This window comes from Ostrinia nubilalis, chromosome 12 (genome assembly GCF_963855985.1).
Source record: "Ostrinia nubilalis chromosome 12, ilOstNubi1.1, whole genome shotgun sequence".
NCBI classification, from domain to species: domain Eukaryota; kingdom Metazoa; phylum Arthropoda; class Insecta; order Lepidoptera; family Crambidae; genus Ostrinia; species Ostrinia nubilalis.
Genome location: NC_087099.1, coordinates 8,321,249 through 8,346,574, shown reverse-complemented (window position 1 = coordinate 8,346,574; position 25,326 = coordinate 8,321,249). Strand labels below are relative to the sequence as shown.

Here is a 25,326-nt window from a genome sequence, read left to right as displayed (position 1 = left end):
TTAAAAAACCTAAATAAACGTTTTAATAAATAAGTAAGTAAGAACCTTATTAATTTTATAAAGATTAAGAGTGCCAACCCTAACACTCAGTTGAAGTGTAGGTATTTAACTCGCCGAAAGGGCTAAGTTTCCGTACTGCTTTAGCTCATATATATACTGTGGTTGAATAGAGCTATGTGATTGGTTCGTGTGTCACCCTGTGCGTCCATACGCACTGTGAGTCCTCATAGTAATGTTTGTGAATAAAGGCGTTAATGTTTTAAAGTCTCAGGACGTAAACCTTTTTCATTTTCAGTTCTGAAATTGCTTGGTCACTGACAAAAATGGAAAGTATCCTACAGTCAATTTATTTCACCAAAATTGTATTTAGGTGTGTGTTATAAAAAGTCTGATTGGTATATAAAAGAAAACCCTGTCTTGTTACAAGCCTTGTTTTTGTATTCTCATCGGCACTTTGGGACACGCGGCATCGAAATGGTTTCATTCTTTCAGAATATTGTACAGTGTGCCTACCATGAGTTTACGTTAGGTGTGCTCGCTAGCGACTGCGTAAAAAAATGACATTTAAATGTATGACATATTGTGCAGCGCCCCTAGCGGCTACTTTCAAGAAATAAAATCTTCATAGAATTTTTTGACGTATTCGCTAGCGAGCTCACCTAACGTAAACTCATGGTAGGCACACAGATGACACGCTGAGCACTGCAAGTTCTTATGTAGTTGTTTTACGTGCTATTTTCTGACAAAAATGTGTAGTATGATGTGCTGTCGACTGTACTCTAAGAGGCGACGCAATCCCTACTCCAGTTTCATACACACTCTGATCCGGGATATTCCCGCCTTTCACTTATAGTAGAACTAGGAACTGTATTGTTTTATTTATGAGACTTACAGCCTATTCTTGTATTCCATCGTTATACAATAACATGGTAAGAGCATTTTATTCAATTTCGTGACAGGGGTGAATTATTTCTCTATTGTTTACGAATCCTTTTTTAGGATGAATGCGCAATAGATGAAAGTAAATAAATATTGCTGGTTGGTTTTGAGTGCACCTACGTTACTTGTTTCAATTGAAAAGTACCTACATTGCTCAATCCACCCAAGTAGCATTCGGGGTTCTATATAGTATGTCTAGTCGTTCACATGTACTCCACAAGCTGTGTATGTCAGCTGTATACGAGCTGTATAGCTTGCTATAATGCTTTTATAGAACCAGTTTGGGCACAAATTAGACAGCCTTAAGTTCACTATGGCTGTACATTAGCAGTATAATAGCATTATAATAGCAGTTTAAGTAGTAACATCGGACTTAAGGCTGACTTACGGCACTATATGGGACGCAGTGTGAACCATACAACGTACGTGAGTGTAATAAAGAGTAACAAGTGGCTAAATGCACAGCTTTCAAAGTTATAAAGTCCGACAAAAGTACTCCAATTCTACCTAAAGTTCACGTGTGTCCTAAATTATTTCCACATTTTAATATTAGTTTGGTATTTGTACGTGAGTGCCAAGGGGAAACAACTTGGGCGGATAATCATTTATGCAAATAATAACACGGGTTTTAAATACTTAATAATGTTAATGCCATTGGGAATGCAACTTTATCGTGAAATGTATGCATATTTACAGCTAAAGTATTTACGCGCCTCTGTAAAAACGCGATATTCATTTTAAAATATTTAAAACTGGCTGAGAGGAAATCTACAATTTTCGGTTTTTGATATTGTATTGGCATTATAATTATATTACGGTAATTAATTATAACATGAAACCAAAACTCAATCGCTCTATCTGCGAATTTTGTGATAAATCTGCATTAATTTTGGAGATTTATTTGGTAAATATTTTAGGTTATGTAGAACAAAATGGTGGAAATGAAATACGGCTATGTGAACTGTTATAACTCCAATTTAATGCGGTGAGCGTATATTAGGTTCACATGTGTTCTGTTAGAATGCTGTTATCTATATGAAGTTCCACATTTGTACCACTACAGCGCTAATGTCTATAAATTTATTCTAATGTGAACTTATGTACAGCTTTAAGATGTACCTAGTTCAGGTCAATTGTGTATCTTTAATTCTTTCAAATACTGAAATTTTAGAGATCCGCAATAAAAATTATTAATGTCCGTTAAATCGCCTAGCCCAGGTACTAATAGTCAAGTATGAATACCTAAAGCATCAGACGGTAGTGTTCCCGGTTTAAATTCGTTTATTATGCCTGACAATTTATTCAAAGCGGAATGAGGAATACGATTTTCAATAGCCATGTTCTTATTTTTTTGCGAAAGGTTAAATATAATTGTCCAAATCAAAATGGTATTCACTATCACTAGAACTGCAATCATCACACTCTGATATCTGTATATTTTGAAGGGAAATTTCAGGTTCAGGCATAATATTTTCCTCTGCATCATGTACAGAACCACCATGAACAACTAAAAACAGGCTTGGGGAAATGTGTAATAGAATATCACATTCACATTCATGTTCAGCTTAAAGCAAATAAGAGTAGTACTTGTGGACAAATAAACTGCTATTGATGTTAATGGACAACACATATAGTCCTTTTAACAGCCTACAGTGCACATGCGAACCATTGAAACACTTTTGTACAGATAGTAAAAAAAGGTTATTTTAACTATCACAAACAAGTCCTACTACAGCTACTAGCTGTATAACAGTCTAAAACAAGTAAACATAACAGCCTTTGGCTTTATAAATGACCACGTGTGTTCTATTAAAATGCTAGCTCTATAACATCGTACAAGTAGGCCGTTAAACAGCGGTTGCCGTATCTCTACCCTCCTATAATGCTCTTAGTCAGACGGCTGACTAAAGGATAGTTGTTAGAGTATTATAACACCAACAATCGTATAAAAGTATAACTCTACACTAGTCTACACTCCTATAAGTCCCTTAGACAGGTATAGGTGTAATTAATTGCAATAATACAGCTTATACATCACGAGTGAACTGTACTAATGCTTTAAGTACACATTGGAACTAAATGTGAACTCTTAAATGGAGTAAAATGCTACTTGGGCAACCGGTTACGTAGTTTGTCTTTGGCAAAATATTCAGAGAAAATACGTTTGCTTTGGAAATAGGTTTCGCTAGTATTGCCAACTTAAAATTTGAATTTATGAGAGTACATTTTGTAGTTCCAATTTTCAAGTCGATATGCAGTAGGTAATAGTTTGTTTTGAAAATATCGCGATATAAATCTCAACAACCAAATACTTTTTCAAGATAAATAAATAAATAAAGAGACCTAGAAGTAAATTGAAAGTGGGTAAGTAGAAAGGTACTGATAAAATCTGCGTTAATAAATTTCCTTTCTGTCTGGGGTGTCACTAGGCACCAACCTACGCCCTCTTCTTTATAATGTAAATTCTTCTTTCTAATCAGGTTTTTTATATTTCAGTTGGTTAGTATTGGCGAATATATGAATACTTACAAAGTTCTAAATAGATAAAAGCGTGAAATATGACTAACGCATACGTTATTAGATTTTGGCGAGGAACTAGGTATGAATACTAGGAATATTTTATTACATCGGGCTTTCAAAGGGAAATTGGCATCAAAATAGATAAGCTAAACAGTTTTTCTGGCGGCCTTTGAAACAATATGACAAAAACATTGCGTTTTATTATTTTTGTAGGTTCTATGACTCGTAAAAACATTAAATGTTGTGAAAGAATATAAAAATGTTATCTGACAAACTTTACCATTAAAATGTTGATGTTGAGCTGAGTTCTATCATAAGTTTCTTTTTGATTTTATAATAAGCTGTTTTACACAAATTATTCAAAAATATTTTCAAAGTTCGTATTTCGATTTGAATTCCTATATTTATTTTTCCATAATTTCCACTATCAGATGGTGTCGACGTTGACGGCGATACCACTGATCATGGTGTAATCAACGTAAATGTGATCTAGTGATGTGAATAGTACTCGTACCTACTTCAGTGCAAAATACCTAATTGAATGATAATCCAAAAACAATGTGACAATGTTACGAATAAAGAGTGAATGAACGTTGCGATGGACTCCGAACTGGACATCCAGAACTTCTTCAACTGCACCCAGCAGATCCTGGGCCAGGAGAAGTGGTCACACCTGAACGTCACGCAGCTGTTAGACCTGCTGCCGAACCAGCTCGTCGAGGATATTGAACTCAAGTAAGTTGAACTGAACTTTATTATTAGTTTAGCTTGCGTAGCGACGCCTTTTGTGAGAATTATTATTAAGCCGTTTGCGTATAATACTCGTATGTATAAAACTTTGTTAGTTTGGATTTTGGGAAGAAAAGTTCATACCGGTAATCCTACTTGTACCTACTCATATTTATTATAATCATAGCTGTAGTAATGTGACTAAATGACAATTATTTTCATAAAATTGAAATTAAGTCAGTACTCTCAACCAGTCAGTCAGGGTAAAAGTCTGACTTTTCTCTACATAGTTTTCTAAAACTTTAACGTCAACTCAGAATCAGGCATGTCTAAACTAAAACCTAGAGAAAAGTCAGACTTTGAACAGTCAGAGTCTGACTTTCATCTAGGTAGGTAGTTTTCTAAAACCTTGAGCTATCGTACTCTAGATTGCCCCTTTTCCGTCCTCAGGTATCCATTGGTTGAAGATTCTGGTCCACTTTTCTTCTTCTCTCAGGCACAAAGGACAATGGGCAAAATGGTACCCGGCTCCAATAGATATGCTTCTAGTGTCGTTTGAAAGGTCTTACCAAGACGAACAACTTTTACTATGGCCACCAGCCTCAGATCTGGTTGTGTTCGAAGATAAACATACTTTTTTGCAAAATGGTACCCGGCTCCAATAGTTATGTTTGTAGTATCATTTGAAAGGTCTTACCAAGACGAACAACATTTACTATGGCCACCAGCCTCAGATCTGGTTGCGTTCGAAGATAAACATACTTTTTGTGTAACCGAAGTATCATACGTGTCCATCTTATGATACTTAGGTTATGCGAGGCATGAAGGGTTTACTGCTCTAGCATCCTTCCTTAACTCTATAATTATTGATAGAGATAATTGTGAAATAAATGTTTTTATTTAAAGAACTACTACCCCCTTATTTAAAAAAGTTATACTTAGGATGAACCTTGGATTAAAATGACATTTCCATAGGTACCAAATGACAATTTAAATCAGAGTTCAACTTTTATTAATAAAAGGGTTGGAGTTTTATTATTTTTTAAGGGTTTTATTATGGGTTTCTTAAGCGAATAAACCCACAAGACCCAATAAGTCCACCCACAAGTTGGACCGATGACCTTATAAAGGTAGCGGGAAGGCGCTGTATGCGGGCCGCCACCGACCGGCCATTTTGGAAATCATTGGGGGAGGCCTATGTTCAACTGGACGTCTTATGGCTAAAATGATCATGATGATGATGATGAAAGCGAATAAAGGGCTAATAGCTTGGGTAGTTCATCGCAGGTATAATCCTTTCCTTTTCAAGGCTTCTTTTAGTTATGTTAATAGATTGTAGTCATAGTACATACTCGTATACATGGATGATTGTGTTATACTTTCATTACAATACTTAGTGGAATTACTGCTTTCAAAACGTGAATTAGAACTGGCCCCATAGCAGACATTTTTCTACATCTAAAGGCCTTTTGAAATATATATTGGTTATGGCTATTGGAGCGGGTACCACTTTCCATACATTTGTGCCCATCATCCTTTAGTCGCATATTCCATTGGTTATTATTATTGAAGTGAGCACATGGATTTATATTTCAATACATTACTTACCAAATAAATTATCTTCCCCAACTGTACTGCAAACTTTTTGCCCTTCTAAGCTTCTTGGCACATAAGTATTTTAAGTACCTCAATCTCAGGTCTCGAAGTTCTTTTAGTCCCTCTCGAAAAGTAGCTATAACTTGTAACCTTTTAAGTCCTTGGACTTACTTTGTCTAATTTATGCTCTTAAGTACTGGTGACTTCATGTCAAGCTAAAAATTTAGCATCTTTGTAGTGGTATAGGTCTTCTTTACTCAGTCAGTGCCTGAGGTATGGAAGCGGCACGGGAGGGTGTTTTTTCAAACGTCAGCGAGACTTCAGACCTTCTTCAGATTTATATGCTCTGTCATGTCATAATGTGTCAATTTCACCTCTCTTGTGCCGCTCTCCCAAACCTCAGGCACTGATTGAGTTAAAACCTACAATAATTGCTGTTTGAATAAAAATGTAGCCTGATGTGTTGTAGATTCTAGTACCTATTTATATGTTAAGTAAGTTACCGCGTAGGTAGTAGTACTACAATATTTATGAAGCTTGCTACACTGGTAAACAGCAAGGGATTCCTTTCTGGGTAATTAACATATCAATAGACAGACACTGGCTGAGACTTAATTGCCTATCTAACGCTAAGCACGAGCAACCTTGGGTAATTCTATACACGTTTGAGGGTTTCACAAATTGACTGTGAATGAACATATTCACAGATACCTTTGTGATGATATTAAGATACATGGGTATTAATACTTTGGGCAATTAATATGGTATACGGAAATGTAGTTAAGACCGAACTCGTTAAATTACAATTTTGAACAAAGTTCATTCACGCAAAATATTTTATTTTTCCTGATATTTTTAAGTCATTAATTTATTGTTTGCTCAGAAATTAATATTCTTGAAGTGACGTTTGATAATACAATTATTTTAACGTAAGTAAAATGTGATATACTAGATGAAGACTTAAAAATGAAATGAATGAATGAAAAACCTACTGCTGAATGGATTACTGAGTTTATTATAGGCAAATCATTGGCATTCCGTCACAATGAAATCCATCCTCTTATCGTCTTCAAGCCAATGGAATAAGTAGGTACCTACCTATTACAGATAATGATAAATTGGGTCGGGTACTGGAATAAATTATGATTCACCTAATGCGGTTTAGATTATTTTTAGCTCGATGAAAATGACGTGGGTTAAGACACTGGTTTGTGGGTTCCAGGCGTGGGAAATGTTTGAATACGAAAATGAATTAAAATTAAGTATATTCTATACCTTTAATGAATGTCAAACAAACCTTGCGGCTGCTCTGGCTGCTTTTGTTTAGGTTCATTTCAATATTTATTTTTACGCATGTTAATTATTTTTTGGGATTCAAAATAAAGCCTATTAGAATTAGCTATCTCTAAAACGAACCATTTTTATTACAAACAAAGTACTTTGTGGGTAAAATAATTAAAGGAGAAAAGATAAATATTATAGAGATAATCTCTGAACTAGAGCGCTTAACTCGAGAAAATGAGCATAATCGTTTAATCCCATGGTAACAGTGTTTTAATTTGCTACTTACTCTGTATAAGTATGGTATGTAATATTACATACAAAATAGCCCATAATACTCGTAATAACCTCTTTATGCAAACCATTAACCACTTCATGGTTAAATGCAGAGGCTTTAGCTTATCTATTAAGGCTGGGTTAAGGTAGTGCACTTAATTAAACTTTGACAAACGTCAAAAATCTGTCCAACTCCATACAAAATACACCGGTTATCGTTATAGTTACGGTCAAAGTTTGGTGGTGCAACGCAAAGTATACTACAACTTATTTTAACATTCTCGGTTAGCTGGCAAAAGGTCACCAGTAATCAGCAATCTTTAATTGTTATATGCAGATAACTGTCCGAACATAAAGACCCGATGAAACGAGTCTAATTGTTTCTAATTACTGTTGTTTGTTTACCCGCCACTTGAAGATTGACGGCGGTAATCAGAGCTGAAAAGGCTACAACCGGACGCCGGTAGCAACCTTAATGAGCCCGCGAAGACTATTAAAACTTTTCCCACTTTGACTTCGATTAAACCATTAGGCCATTGATTTTAACATAGAAACACAGTTTAAGTAAAAATATGCTGTTGTTATATTGTAGCTAAAACAGTGATGGACGGAAATAGAGTACCGTTAAAAAAAATAGTAGAAGAATGAAAAGCACTGACTATGTTTACAGTACAGAAACATTAATGTATTTTGGCTCGTTGCCTTTTAACATAAACGACATCAGTTTAAAGCTAAAAGTAGCAACTAAATCACAAATTCGTGATTGCCGCAACTAGCAACTTATAATCACACATTTTATATTCGGCGTACATATTTTACTGCCCTTTAATCGCCGAACTTGGCAACTTAACATTCTTTGTACATTGCGCAACTAATCTCTAAATTGTGTATCATATTTCGACTTTATCAAAGTCAAAGCCCCTATTAAGTCGTTGAAAAGTTAAATGCTTCGAATTTTATTTACTACGTTTACATGCCTATAGAACTTTGTTCAAATTCCTGAAAATTACGCTCTAAGTAAGGTTTTGTCGACATAATATTACGTTGTTTTTCAGGGGAAATAGTAGTTAGGACATAAGTGTTTTATGCTACCTTATCAGTACCGCTAGACGAAACAATAAATACGTTGGCATAATAATAATACGTCAATGCCATCCCAATTTTATGGTAGCCCTTAAGGAGCAAAGGACGGAACCAAATGATCATCGCCTTCTATGCCCATAGCCTAAGAAACCCCAATAAACTTAATCGACTATAAAGCAGACAACCGCCACGAAAGGAGAAAATCGACCACAAATTAAACGCAAGGTGTGCGGAGAACAGAAATTTCCGTACCTACAATTTAATGATAAATTCATAAAAGGGGTAAAATTAAGCCAAAAACTCATCCAAAGTTCTATTACACAAACTTCATTAAGGAATGCCTACGCTGAATAACTTTGAAATTGTTTAGGACCATCCTAAAACGTGGTTGCATTTCACTTTGCGTATTTCGAGTTGGATTAACATAATTTTGTGTAACTTTTTGCTTATTTGTACTTTGTACTTTTCTTGATCTCCGAAACAAGGAAGAGCTTTTATCATGATCCGTGATGGCTGTATCTATCTCTAAATATTATTTGTAGACTACTTCGTTAAATTCAAATTAAATTCAAACTTTTATTTGCTAGAATACATATTATCACAAGCAAGTTTTAGAAACAATGTAAATACTCGTATGTTTACGAACAGAATACAAATATTTTCGTAGAGAAACAAATGTCTTAAAAATCTTTCAGACAACTTTTACTAAGAACTGGTGTAGTTACAGTTAGATTGTACTCGTACCTTGTTATGCTAAAGGGTGTCAACGAGAAAGCGGAAAGTCTTACCTTCGTAGCTACGAGGATAGAAAGATGTATATTTTGACACACCTGTATTTGTTTCCAGTTTGTTTTACATGCAGGATTTGGGGTTTGCACTTACCGATGGTCTGGAAGAAAAATGATCGTGTGCTCAAGAGAGTCCCCATGCTTAACCTTCAGTCTGATTGCGCCATATCAGACACCTTTATACTCATAAGCTCTGACACCAGGATTACGACCTCAATTTACAACCAGGAAAAGCAGGCAACTGGGCAAAAACACAGGACGCTTACATATACATACATGTTTAAGAATGCTGTTCGTAACTCGTATAAATTCCATAAAATGTTACTGAACATTTCTGAAAATGCCATGACGGCAAACATTTTTTACGAGAAGACAATAACACACGAATCCGTCTTACCGTTTTAGAATGTTTAGTAGCTTTTACCGCAGGCTTTTTTGCTTAGACACGATTTCCATGTAGGTAAAGTTATTTCATTCACGGAGAAAGGTAATTTTGCTTGTGGCCCTTACCTTTGTTGATTTTGATTAAAATATTTGAATTTCAGAACTGTTTGAACGGGTGAGCAAAATTAATGGATCCATTCTTTCGCTGACAATTATTCAATTAACTTTGTTGACCTTCATTAAACGTGCACTAAAGTTAGTTGGTTGAAAATGTGTGTTTGTGTGACAGTAAGGTCACATTGTGACTAAGTAATTTGTATTTTTAAGTTTTAATAATTAAAAATCCTACACCACAAAGATTCTAGTATACTTAAATTTAATTTTATCAATAGTCCATTAGAGAGGTTAAGGTTATCATTTTCATGGCAAAATGTTAGGGAAATAATATGTGACACTTTCTTTTGCTACTACCACATTTCCTTTATACGCATAATACCCGTAAAGGCACTTTCCGCAATCTGGCAAAATATAGAGGATATCCTCATTTATTGAGCTTTAAGGTCTATAATAAACTCTCCTAAAAAGAACCCTCTACCTGCGAAGGTCGAGGACACGTTTTAGTGACCAATTCAGGTTCAATGGGCGAGAGAATTAGAAAACCCACATAATCACTACATAAACTTACCCACCGTTGATTCTAGTCACATCGAAAAATAACATAACCTAAGTAAATATTTTTTGATGTCAGGTAGGCCTCATCTCACTGGACTGAAGATTTGGTGAAGGTCGCGGAAAGTACTTCGAGTAGCATAGGACCGATCGTTGTAGAAATCCGTGATGAGGCCTTTGTTTGTCCAGCAGTGGACGGAATTTGGTTGAAACAAACGAGTTGAAAAGTAGGTATGAAAATAAATACTCAGTTCATAAACAAATATCAGGAATCCCTTAATTTTTAGAAGTTTCTTAATTTCTCGAAACAAGCAGCTGAAACTACGAGTTTGTTTACTGAGCTAGACAATCTCGGTTTTATCAGATCGCCTATAAAGTGCGTCTTCAAGGCAGAAGCGGACAGCAGCAATGGCATTGGCCTTAACCTTTCTGCAATGTATGCGTTATAAATGCCAATGAATGTCCAGAAAAGGAGAAACAACATTTGTTTTGACTCAGGGTAACAAGGTTGTAGTAGCCAGTAGTTTTTATCCCATTAAGAAGAAAAGATAACTATAAATAACATTTTGAAAACAGTCTTTAATCCTTCAAGGCCCGCGAATCTAGACACAATAGATAATCAATTGTTATGGCATTAATGTATGCCGTCTGGGATTTTAAAGGTTAAAGACCTAATTTACTGACAGACTTTTAACATAAACTGTACATTATTGAACTATTATTTACTTATAGATATCCTACGGGCAATTTCCGATAGGTACAACGTGTTGTAAACACGTTAGTAGCGATAACGTATTTTTATCTTTTTCTTCACGAAAACAACCTAATCATTTCGGTTTCGGGCTCGTGGTCTGAATTTACTACACAATATGCCTAAATGGTGTTAACAGTCTCATTCTTCGAAATAAGTGGCCTCTCAACGGAAACATTCACTTGTCATGCCATATTCACAAATTGGTTTTATTACATTCAAGTTTGACTGAAATTGAATAGCCAATTTACTATACGAGTCTGAAAGTATGCGCCACAGATTGGCTCTAATATTTTTCACAATATCACTTCTGGGAGCGTACTCCTTATTAATTTCGATAACATTTGTATTCAATACAACGCGGGTTGGCGTTGAATATTGGACGTTGGACATAAGTGTGCCAAAGTCTGTCCAAGATCGATAACTTCCAAGACATTTGGCTCTGAGACTAAATGTTGGTGCAAGTTTGATTAATTTGTGGACGTTGATCATATTTTATGATGATGAGCTTTATTACATTGACGAAATACGGTCAAAATGTTACTTCGGATTGTAGTACTATAACGCTGCTTCAACTAAATCAGGCGCTTTATAGAAATATACATAAGGTATTGTTTTCTTTGTTACAGAGTAACTCTTGGCAACTGCATGGGGCTGGGGGTGAGACCATACAGCCCCCCCTGGTGGGGGCAACTGGCCTGGTTCATAGTTTTCGCTCTGATGCTGCTACTGGCCATCTTGGGGAACACACTGGTCATATGGATCGTACTGGGTAAGAAGATCTTTAATATTTTTGGTGGTATTATTGAAATCTATTTTATGTGCTGGGGGCACATTCAGCTTAAAATTGTTAATGTCAATAGCCCTTAACACGTTAGCACACCAGTGAAACTCGAACGATAAAAAATATATTGTGTCTAGTATCTCGGCATGAAAAATATTGTTCTCTATACTGGATAAAGGGTTAAAGCTTTATAAATGCTGGATGTACCTTATCTTTGTTAGCTCCTTTGCAAAGGATCCTACATCAAACAAATGGATTGTAAAGAGAGACTACCAGGTATAGCACTTAACTAAGTACAAGTATGTTCTCGCGGTAGTGTAGTACTTCAGACATGTCTGCCGTGACAGCTCTGTTCACAGAACCGCTTCCTTGATACAGGGACCTGTTTATTAAGGGCTATACCTGTAATTCTGTACATTATAACTTTGCTAAGGCTAATTATTTAAGGATAATTAAGGACTAAGTATGTTTATTAGGTTGGATACTGGAGAACATTAACATTACAAGATTTACGGCTAGGAGGACACAGAATTCTAGTATTGTAAATAGTTATATCAAGAGTAGTTTTAAGGGTTCCGCACAAGGAAAACCTAAACCTTTATCAGACCTCTCCTCAAGAGTTTATTCTAAGAAACTACTTGATGGATTAACCTGAAATTTGGTATAGAGATGTAGTTTGTTGACGTTATTAAAGGACGCGTCGTGTAATAGGATTTTCACGTACAAAGTTAATTTGCTGGTCTACTTGAAAATAAAAGGACAATGTTCGTTCTCCATACATTGTTCGCCGTTAGATCAACAGTGCCGAAATAATACTTTCTAGGTTCTAAATGACACAAATCTTTATGTAAGAACAATTATTCCTGGCGGACCAATTCTATAAACTTATTGATAGCAATATTGTTATCATAACCTCTTACTTACTAGTATTGTATTATATTATTTTATACACATCGATTTGGGAGATGTTCTGTATTGTAGTTGTCGCAGCCAAATTGTATTATAATATTGGACGGGTTTTGGAAATAGCTCGGCGTTCCACTTTTATGATTTACTTACTTACATTTTGCACGTAAATAAATAACATGAATCCTATGTTTACTTTTCACTCTTGACATTTAACACGTGACTTACCAAACTAACTATCTCCATGGTTACCGTCTTAGTCTATGCATGACTAGGGATTGAACAACTTTTAATTGAATATTATTAACAATTCTCGATAATTATTATCGATTGAAAAATATTCGGTATTTGAATCGAAAGATATATTCAATTTTATCAATATCAAAATATTCAATTTTAATAATAAAATAAATATTATTTACTACCACCTATGAAATGTTCTAAAAATTGCCTGGAGCGCTCCCCCAATCCTGGGTTTTCCCTTTCCAAGCTGAGAGGATATCATTTTGGTTCTATCGATACATTATAAAGGTACTTAATATTTGAAATGTATTACCAATTTATTGTTATAAGCATTTTGAGCGAATAAAACTTTCAATTCTATTAGAACTTTAGACATTTCTCTCACTTTAAGCGGCATTGGATTTTTCATCGGATTTGAAACTGTAACAGATATATTAAAGATGATCCCATATTGTTGTCATTGTCTATATCAGTGTTATGATCACAATTCTTTTTATTTTATTCATGACCTTCGACCAGTTGGACACATTAGATAGCTTCTTGTAGTATCGTGCAATATATTTTTAACTTTTAATTAAAATCTAGTCATACTGTAGCAATTTGGACGATTTATTTTATTTACAAGATCGGTATCTTATTGTCTATGATGACCGCAGTCAACATCACTATTACATGGATTCCTAACAATGAAGTTCGGCATTGCCTTGTGCCGATTTTACATAGATTTTATCGACACAAATTATGGAACTTCATAGGATATGGAGCAGGCCACGCCCTAAAATGTCCGGATGTCGTCATAGTATTATGGAATACATATAAAATACTTTTATTATTTCATTTTCTAATCCTCAAGTGTCCGTTACAATCTAATTAATATTTAAGTATTCAAAAAGTAAGAGATTAATTTTGATACTTTACTGCTGTGCCCAGGAATCTAAGGCGGTTTCTGACAATGTCCTTTGTTCTCTTCACTGTGGTCGCCAATAACCTTAAAATTACGAACAGTTTTTTTTTTATTTTGCTCTCCTACCCAAGTTTTTAGGTTCTAAAATATGCAATTGAAGATGCCACGAAAGTAAACACGCATTAGACACATCCAAGTGAGAGTTTAATTCTGTTACCTATACAGTTTTTTATTGTTTAACATGAAAATCATAGTAAATAATCATAAATATTTATACATAAATAGTTAGGTCTTATTAGTTAATTAACTGTATAATAAATACAAAAGTGTTAGTAGAGATGCAAAGTAAAACAATTTTACGTGAATTTAAAGCTCTTGAATGCATGAAAAGTTGTTTTTCGTAGCAAATTCGTTCTTTGTTTGGACAACAAACAACTCGAGTGCTACGAATTATTTCTCTACATCATAAAGCAACAGACAAAGGTTTTGAGTAAAGTTTTTACAACAAAAAAACAGAAGTAAACAAATTAAGTGCCAACAACAAGTGCTGCAAAATACTGGTTCTGAATAAATGGTTGGAACAATGGTGTATCTACGTACTTTTAACTCTCTGACATTACGAGTCCTAAGAATTCGAATTGCAGATACTTGTTTAGTTATACTCATATATTTTATAATTTTTTTTTTTTTTTAAAAGATTATTAGTAATTTGTTATTACACAAATTACTAATACTCCCGTTAGCCCCTCGTACTAAGCTAAATATGCTTGTGTCACGAGTGAGCTCACCACAATAGTCGAGCGGCGGCGGGGACCGAACCCGCGTTCCCCGGATCACGAGTCGGCCAGTCCGACCCCTTCACCGTTCGGCTATCGTGGCTTCAAATTGCAAACAAAGTATTCCTAAGAAAAACCTGTTTAAAACAAGTCATTAGCTTTGTACTGCTTTAATTTAAAATTATTCCAGTTTTTCTTAAAAGTTAATGTTTCAAATTCACGCTGCTTTACAATGATAAATTCCAGTATGCTTTTTTAACAATTTATAAAATGGCTTTATGCAAAATAACAAATGTCAACTCCGGCCCACACAAAAGTAAGAGGTTTTTTCTTTATTTATGGCATCGTTTATAGCAGTCTGTTAGAAGCAAGGCACTTAAAATCAGTCCTATTTTCAACTGTATGACGTTCATGTTACTCGTAATTCATTCATTCATTCATATTATGCATTGAAGTAGTGCTCTATAAAACGGCTCTATACGTATACGTATTACAAGATTAATAGTTTGGATTTATGTAATTAGTTAGTAGTTACAATATTTTTATCACGTACCTAACTAGTACCTAATACTATTTGATTGATTGATTATTTGGTACACGTCTCTAATCGAAAACATAACTTGATTAATGGAAATTGTATTTCGAAAGGCTTCATGGTTAATTTTATCTGTGTTGCGGTCTCTTGAAGGTTGTTTTACAAAATTTATGTTTTGGTTTAATCTACTACATTGTTCAAATATCCAGCCTTGATAGAATGTTTTCTCACCTCAAGTCAAAGTTGATAAGGGTCAACGGGAACACCTTTACCGCTTTACTTTTAGTCTTAGTTTGTAGGTACTATACCTACATTCATTATTTATTTTGCAGTCCGAAATCTCGGAAAACACTAAGTTAAATTTTATATCACAACATTTAGATATTTGATTCATTTTTAGCAAAAAATACATCAGGTATTTGAAGTACCTACCTTCCTACAGTACCTACTACAATCGGCTGAATTAAACACCATGGTTTGCTTATATTTCTTTCCATGCAACTATTTTTACTAGTTGACATTGTACAATCGTTAATTGTCTGTGAAAATATAAAATTTTCTTTACTCGTAAAAGCTTCCAATGCAATTATATTTACTTCCCCGTAACTTCCATAATCCACCCATAAAAATTGGGGTCGTCAAAACATCGTTACCTACATAATAAAGTAAGTCAATAAAATAAAGTTCATGGTTCCCTTTAATATAACACATTTTATGTTTAATTGAATTGCAAATTCTTATAATAATATTATTATGACAAAGTCACGGTGATTATTTAGGTTGATGAAACTTTATCTAGTGGTTAAATTTTTGCTTGAATAAACTTTCTAACAAATTGAATACATTTCAAAAACGTAGTTAAATTCTGTGAATAATTCTGTAATAATTTATTTTCATACTGGTCAGCGTCTGGATTAAGAATACTTATAAAATCACTTCAGTTTTTCGAATTTCTTTTATATTTTTCACCAATTCACTTAGTGGCAGATTTATAAGCATCATGTTCTCACCTTTGCACAGATTGAATAAGGTTTAAAACGCATTGACTCAAATTATCTTTTGTTCACCAGCTCACCGAAGGATGAGGACGGTGACCAACTGTTTCCTGGTCAACCTGGCGGTGGCCGACCTCCTCATGGCCACGCTAAATGGAGCCCCCAACTTTGTATTCCTGGTGACTGCTCACTGGCCTTTCGGGGCTGCCACGTGTACCGCCAGCAACTTTACTGCGAACCTAACAGTGTCCGCTGGTGTTTTCACCTTGGTGGCTATAACCGTTGACAGGTAAGAAATTTTGATTTTATAGATTAGCTAAATTGTTAAGGCATAATAGGGCCCGTAAAGTTCGAGTAGGTCCCTACCTAAGTATTATTTTAAGGGCTATTAACGTCTCTATGTCCCCACATAGAGAGAGACGATAATAGCTCCTAAAAGACATAGAGGCGATAATTGCCCTGCGATTTAGACATTGGACCGCTGATCTGAGACAGAAGTTCCATCCCGTAGATCGCTGGATTATTGTGGTAAAGCAACAACCATTTAATAGGATTTCATTCATTAGTTTACTCGTATGAAAGTCCGTAGAGGAGTTAACGGGAATAATTTGTAAAACACAAATAACTAAATCCATAACATATACAACGTACGAGTAGCTTTTAGAATTTCATCTATAGCCCATACCTTCTTACTAAATTATAGCTACAGATTCAAAAACTACTTTGCAGATAAGTTTCTAATATCGAAAGAACCCTAAAATAGGTTGATGATAAAATAAGAATCTGGGAAATAGCTTGACAATACAGATGTATTTCTTGATATTGACCTCTGAGGATAGATTAAGATCTACACCGTAAATAATGAAGCCCTATTCTGATAACGATTTATACGCATACGAAACGGAGTCACGGTCTATAACAATATACGAGTATTTATGTTTATCGTAGCGAAGTAATTTAACTGTCTGGCATTTTTCGTAGCTAATCATTTTTTTTTGGGTTCGTTGACTGTTGTCCTGTGGTTGCGGTTACCTTACCGATTATGACCTGATAAAAACAAAATTAAATTCATTGAAGAAAATGAAGTGAGATATCTAATTACAGAGATACAAGGGGAAAAACATCTATTACTTTGGAGTCAGCTGAAACCTAATCACTAAAATAAATTATGTCTAACTTTTATTTTATTATGAACATTACAGCTATAAAATCTCAACATCAGAATATGACACAGACAAAATATAAAACATAATTATTATAAATGGAGTCGTAAATTAGTTAGAATTACAATTTCAATCACAACTTAAAAGACACATACGAGTACCTATGTCTATTTACTTAACAACTTCACATAATTCCAACATACATACATAGGGGAGACCGGGGCTGAAAGTGCCGGGGGTAAATTGTTCCGATGCAAAATATCTCGACAACAGAAAGAATTAGATATGTGATCGTATTATTTCGTATAATGCCTAACAGTTGGCCACATGCGACAATTTACCCCCGGCACTTTCAGCCCCGGTCTCCCCTACCTGTTGTTGTGTGGAATAAGCTTTTGAACAGGTATAACAGTTTAACTGACAGGCATAATGAAAACGGCAAATCTTCTTAAGTAACCATGATTTCACTGTAGGTAGGTACTTAAATTAATCCAACCTCGGCGTTATTTGATTAAAGTAATAAAACAAAGGGATATTGTTACGGTCGAAATGAGAGATTTTACGGCCTATAAGGCTACCTGTCCCGCTTTTAACATAATATGATAATTAACAATGGCCACTTTTACATTTTTGTCCGCCCACTTAACTCTGTAAAGTGGTAAAACAATTACCTACTATAAAAATTCAATTAAAAAAGAATTTTCATCGATAATTTTATTCCCATGTTTCATGGAGGACTTTTAACAATTTATTCATAGAGTTGATTGCTGTAAGCTTTATGGTATATATTTTATGAAAACAATGTCAATAAGTAAATAACTTGTTTCATATTTATTAAAACGCTATTTCCATTTTAACTGGGAAGATTCTGTCATCGTTTCATCAAATGATGAAAGGATAAATTTTATTAGATTTGATTTAATGAAAATGTAGCAAAATTGAATGTGAAATATTTCAAAGTGAATTCTTTTTGTAATCAGTTTATATCAAATGTTCGTACGCCTGTGTAGACTTGAACAGTATTTATTGAGAGACGATTTGACATGAAAATAAAACATACCGTTTTTTTAACAAAACTTACCCCAAAACTAATAAATAGTTACAAAAACATCCCGCACGTAGGTTGCGTACAACATAAAACGGCAGCAGGTGCAACCCCTAAGGACCAGTCCCTACCCTAATAAACAAGTTTAGCTGGAACACTAACGAAACCAGTCAATGGCTTAATCTAAAATCCGGGGAATTCATAAAAATAAACAGTGGAAAGTTTTTCACGACGTCATTTTGAACATTGTCAGGTAAATATTGATTTATGATTTATTACCCACAATGTGGAGGCTCTTTTCATGCATTACACCCTAGTGATCATCAGGCTGAGGTGGAAGCGAAATCCTCAATTACAGAGGAACACACGGCTATCTTACCTCTAACTGCCGAAACACAACATTGTTGCAAGATGATGGTTTACAAAATTACGGTTAGGTATTTCATCAAGGTTTACGTAATCGTTCATTGGGTTAGCGAGACATTTAATTAAATTAACAATGACTCAATATTTAGAACCGGTATTCATTTAGTTCTAGTTTATAATATAGTCTATTCATGTCAAAAACAAATAAGTAACACAATATGACTGAGGGTTGGCAAATATATTATTTAAAGGTATCGTAGTCCTGAAATTCATATCTTTCTCTTCATAATTAATACGGAAAACATAATTTCATAGGTATATTCTTATAAGATATGGTATACTTGTATTATGGGTTAACAAATAGACGAGTTGTACGTCATCGGATTCCTTTTTTATTTACAATCATGCAATGCAAACATCGAAAGGGTCGGATTTATTTAAACGTGGTTCTATCTGCCCGTTCAAATATTTGACCGAACTCTCAGAATAAATAATGGACTTCACCGAGTCATTGGTTACCGTGTTTACATGGACATGACAGGTTTATGGCTGGAGGTTACGGTGAATTTAATGATTTTTGTGTAGCATTATCACCATTAAAGTTTCATGATCATATCATGTCCGATGACGAGCTTCACTAAAAGCACTTTCTTGGAAAATGACCTTTATACGGCTTACGTCAGTACTATACAAACAAAGTTTTAAAAGGCAGTTATTATGAAACGTTTTATTTGTCGATCTTCACAAGTCACGAGTCTAAGTTTGAATAAACTTTACCTAGCTAAATCGAAGTTTGCTTTTAGTGCAATGCCTTCTTCGAATTATTTGGATTGAAGATTGGACCACCAGACGTAGGTACTTTTCATGAGTTGTCATTATCTAAAGCGAATCCTCCACCGATTTTGAATAGATAAACGAGACTTTGACGTCATACTTGGTAAACCCATCTCTATGGACTATTTACAGATTTGGAAGCAACTTCAAATCCAATTTTACAGTTAATGTAGTTCGTGGTTTTTTTCAAGGTGCTAAATGAAGTGTTATTATTGTGTTTTGATTCATTCAACGGTCTCAACAATACAATTTAAAAATTCTAGGAAATTGACATGCTGAGAAAGGGATATAATGTCGGTTAAAGCCAATTTTATGGCGCTAGTAAAACTTAACGCACGATTATTTGGCACTGATACTAAAGCGTAAATAACGCTTTACGACTCGATTTATTTCACTGTTTGCTGAATGATATGATCAAACAGTAAGAGTACGGCTTGCACAGTAGTCGTCATCAAACTAAACATCTTTAGCATATAATACAACCTACATAATTACTACAGTGTTTAGATTTGAATTGTTTGTATCTCACATCAAGTTTCGGGTTGAAGAACATAAAAGTTTTAAAATATATTTTCAAACTTATTAATGTCAGTCAGGCCATGGGTAAAGTGTCACTTAAGTAGGCACTAATTTTATTTAGATTTCCTTTTGTAATTAAAAGCAGCAAACGACAATTTAAATAACCCCAAAATGTCTTTTCCCATCGCAGTTCTTATGAAGTGTCTGTCGTAAGCAGTCGGGACCCACTTTTCATGAATGTTAAATGAGATGGTCTGGGTAATAAATAGGTAGAATATATCCCTGAAACATACATTTTGAAAAGGTTTTACCGAGTTGGAATTGCAAAATTTTACAATCGTTATTGATTGTTGTTGTAAATTGTAACGACAGTAACATTTTTTTACACACAACGGCGAAGCTTTTTCTCCTAATGGAAAGTGATGATCAGATCGAGGGTATGGGCTATCATTACCCCAACACAACGGCCCTCAATGCTCTTAACTCTTATCATATTGGCGTCACTAATACTTAGTTCTTTAAATAACATCATTCGTATTCAATCATAACAGGAAGGAACAAAAATATTGATGGTTGTAGTCAAAGCAAACAAGTTGCTACGAATGTCAATATTTCTGAAAGTTAGCGGAGTTCCACGTGGAAATAACGTAAACACTTCCAGGTTTATTATCATTTGAATATATCTTTGACTAACAAGTCCGAAATTACTTCAGTACGGTATTACTTCAGATTTATGGTAAAACTTCCCCCTCTTTTTCTATAGGTACCTAGTACAACCGCGAACACGACACGCTTATTATAGAGTCGTGGATCAAGCTTCCCAACAGTTTGTTTGAGGTTCGTACTGTGCAGCTGTGTGCGAGGAATGTAATAAGCTGTCGTATAAACTTTAGTGATGGGAATATGCAGTTCATTCAAATGGACATTCAAATGATTGGATATCGGTGGAAGCCCATTCAAATCACTTTGATGATTAACAAAAACTTTCGGCCTAAAAGCGCACAGTCAAATATTTTATCATACAAAATGTAATCAATGTGAAAGTTTGTGAAGTAATATTAATGTTTCGCATAATCTTCTGACCTGATTCAGATGAAAAGATATTTTGAGACCCAGGGAAAATACCAGTTTTTGGAAATCCAATATGCGAGTTATAAAAGACCTTAAGTTACAAACTGAAATTCAGGCAGGCGAAGCCGCTGCTGAAAAGCTAGATTAATAAATGAAAATATTTTTTTGATAAAATTACTTGACATACTATAAGTCATTTTGTAAACATAATTCCAGTTTAATAATAAAATGCTAATTGTTACATTTAAATAAATAAGATACGAGTAAAGCACTAGATTATGGAAAACAATGAGGTTACAGCATAACTCAATGCGGCTGGATCATTTACGAACAAATCGTTTGAATAATGAGACCGTAATTTGAATAAAGGCTTTTGAGTCAACTTGTTATTCGAATAAATATCCGATATTTTCTAAAGTATGCCCCAACACTAATAAGAGGGCTTTACAGGAAGAACATTAATCGAATATTACTTAAGATGAATTTCCAAGTTATTACGATGATATGAATTCAAATGAGCAAACCCATCGTATAGATTTTTATCACCTGTGATACCTGTACGTACCTGTACTAATACCTACTGTTTCGAACGCTGGTGGAGTTGAAAAGAAAGGAAAAATTAAGTGTTAGGTTTCGGATTGATTAATTTTACAAAGCTCAGGTCAATAAAAACATTGATGCAAATAAACTATAGTTGAATTACTTCAATTCCTATTTTCATTTCGTTTTAACTGACCTTTTGAAGTTAGGAATCGATTTAACAACATCATAGTCTCGATTCGACGTCCGAATTGAAATCAAACTTTCAATTACGGTACGTAAGCATTGTCCGAACTGAAACTGGATGAAATGAATCATCCACGGACATGTCCATACGGGGCTTGGTGTGAAGATTTAAGTCACACAATATGATGGATGGTGGCTACTTTAAACAAAATTTCTATCCATCTAGGACGCTGCGTTATACCTAGTTGTTGCAATTTTATTCACGAAGGCGATTGAGCTTTACACGTGTGGTGGCTCGCTAGGTACTGTTCGTTTACAAAAATTTTGTCAGAAATTACACTATCGTTACGTGCATGTACGCGTACACACACAAGTAAAGCTCACTCACCTTGGTACTTATACCTGAACTACTTAGAATTTACCTACCTACCTACTTAGAACTTATACCTCAACAATTTAATTTTCTTTCATGCTAGACTCGAAGTGTGGAGTGGACTGTGCTTCGAAATTAGTTAAAAGTTACGATATTTGGAAATTATACTAGAAATGGTCAAATTATGACTATCTTTAGTTGACTCTGTACTGCAGAAGAAGCGCGATCACTTTCATGATCGATTCATACAGTACCTACCAGTAATGTTACATGTCCAATTATGGAGCTAGTTGCCTAGCCCATGAACGTTTTACTGTCCCCCAAATACCTATTGTGGAGTATTTTTAATTTTGTAGAGATCGAGTATTTAAATTTAAACATTGCTTCTCCTATTTTTAGAGTATTTGTAGATATCGAGTATTTAAATACTAACATTGAATCTTTTTCCTGGCGGTTTAGCAAATACGGTTTTGTGGCGAATATAATTACAACAATATGAGTTACTGAATTACTTACTTTGTACGTATTATAAACCATTTTCAGCTGTATACAAAGTCGTATCGGTAAACCACAAAGCGTAAACGAGTCGCTACCCACCTACGCTACACCAACAAAATAAATACTACCTACCATTAATACTACCTACCATAAAAACCATTCTGAAAAGAAACATCATGTACTATCACATAGACAAATGTGCCACTATATACTACCTACACCTACTCAAGGCTCCGTTGCCCGTTTTTATCAGAAACTGTTTTTTTGCAGATTCCCCTTTAATCTTTACACGAACATCTCGGTTGTAGTGTCCCGCAAAAACCGAACCGTTCGAATTTAGAATTCGAATTTTAAATTCACACTCCTTTCTGTACTGGATCCCGTAAAACTGGATTGCCATGGGTCATGCCCCATTACGTCCTGCATTAAACTACGCGAGTCTGAACGCGCCCTTGTGTTATGAATTGACGTCACCGAAAGCCATTTACAACTACGTCGGATATAGAGTCCAACTCCATGGCGTACAAATTAACAGCCAGCAAAGGGCGAAAGTAATTAAACTTTTCAAAGGGACCCAAATTACTCCAATATGAAATATTTATTTATAAAAAGGTAATATTCCCATCATGTTGAACGAGTTTTCCGCGTTCCTGTGCTTAGATTCATCATCATCATCATCATCATCATGTCAGCCATAAGACGTCCACTGCTGAACATAGGCCTCCCCTAATGCTTTCCACGTTGATCGATTGGTAGCTGCCTGCGTCCAGCGCTTCCCTGCTACCTTTACGATGTCGTCGGTCCACCTTGTAGGTGGACGTCCCACGCTGCGCCTGTGCTTAGATTGTCAGCCTTAAATTTAAAATAAAGAAATAGAGAATGCTTAGATTAAATAAAAAAAACATGTATTAGGACTCTATAGGTATAGAGTCCCAAGTCACTTCGTCGATTAACCTACAGCGCTTACCTAAGTCAGTGACTGAGGTATAGGAGCGGCACACCAGTGATGACAATGACGTATTATGACGTAACAGAGCATACAAATCTGAAGGAGATCCGTCGCAAAAACACCCTGCCGTGCCGCCATACATTTTTCCTAATAAATAAATAATGTAATTATTTTCTACTTTTTAGTGCACGTTTTTTGGAGTCAGTTTTAATTTTTTTGTTATAATTAATCGTAAATTGGAAGTAATTAACACACTCAACTACTACCAAATTATCACTATCCAAATATAAGTTAGCAGTCACAAAGGGCTGTTGTAAATCAACTAGTGACTCACGATGAATGAAAATAGGGTTAGGCGATTATAGAATGAATAATTAAATAGCCTATTAGTGTATGACATTTCCTATTTCACGGTAGTAAATTGAATTACCCAAATCAATATACGTTTTTTTGTCGGCCGTTTGGTGTAGTGGTTCGAAACGGACTACTATTCCGGAGGTAGCGGGTTCGATTCCCGCACAGTACAAACATTTGTGTGCATGAACATATTATTTGTTTGTATTGGACTGGGTGTTTTCTATGTATAATAAGTATGTATTTACAAAAAAAAGTATATAAGTACGTTAAAATTGTAATATTATAAGTATGTTGTCTAGTACCCATAGTACAAGCTTTGCTTAGTTTGGGACTAGAAGCGCAGTGTAAAATGTCCAAGGATATTTATTTATTTATTATTATTATTATGTACTTTTGAGGAAGAAAATACTTTCTTTTGTTGTGATTTAAGAAGTACCCTTTTTGTTAAAAATATTTGGCCGATCTCCAATATTTTGAACACTGAAAAGGAATGAAGCTTTTGCAATAACAAACAAATAGACAAAACAAAGATTTATATCCCGCTAAAAAGTGGTCGTACATGAAATATGAGACTTTTATTTTTGGCTTTACATTCACGTTTTTATGGTCGAAGTTCAGGTAAATTGTCCATGAAATTCGTTGGACGTACACATTTTTATTTTACAGTAACAATAAAGTCTAAAAATAGATTGACATTTTTATCTGAAAGTGATGAAAGTTGGGCTAGACATTTTGTTTTGCTTCCAACTGCTAGTCTAACTTTTACAACAGCAATGTTGCTGTTTAGAAAATATAATTCTGTAGACAAGAATTTTTCAAATCAAAGATAGAAGTTAAAATCATTTCAAGTACTTAGGTATTTTTTTTTTACTTAGATTTACGTATTGTTACTATAATTGAACTTTGAAATATACCACTAGCTCATAAATTCATGCACAGTCGTGAAATGCAAATCACACAAACTTTTGGCCCTTGTGAGATTCAAAATCACGACCGCTGGCTTTGTGTTCCGAGGACCAATTAATCAAATGCCAAGACCAGAAGTTCGCGATAGCCATCCTTGAATTTCGATATTAAACCTAAAATTCGTATTTGATTTAGATTACCAAACAAAAAGTTTTAGGCTCAATGTGTATTAAAACTACACAGGCCGCACACAGCCGCCTCCTTGGTCGCGCGATACTGGCCAGCAAGAAAACAACATTCTTTTTTCATCGACGAATATCTGTTTTCTTTTGTTTTTTCTCGCTCTCGATTCTTGAATTT

General features: G+C 34.8%; 1 protein-coding gene across 2 annotated transcripts in view; it reads left to right on the top strand.

Annotated features, from left to right (window-relative positions):
• The first annotated feature begins 4,001 nt into the window (after positions 1-4,001).
• Positions 4,002-25,326, top strand: part of LOC135076891 (tachykinin-like peptides receptor 86C) — an 87,747-nt gene continuing 66,422 nt past the window's right edge. For both annotated transcript variants that reach the window (XM_063971402.1, XM_063971403.1), the window contains exons 1-3: positions 4,002-4,194; positions 11,646-11,788; positions 16,235-16,448. In XM_063971402.1, coding sequence (XP_063827472.1) covers positions 4,046-4,194; positions 11,646-11,788; positions 16,235-16,448 — 506 coding nt within the window. In that variant the 5' untranslated portion in view covers positions 4,002-4,045. The remainder of the gene's footprint in view (positions 4,195-11,645; positions 11,789-16,234; positions 16,449-25,326) is intronic.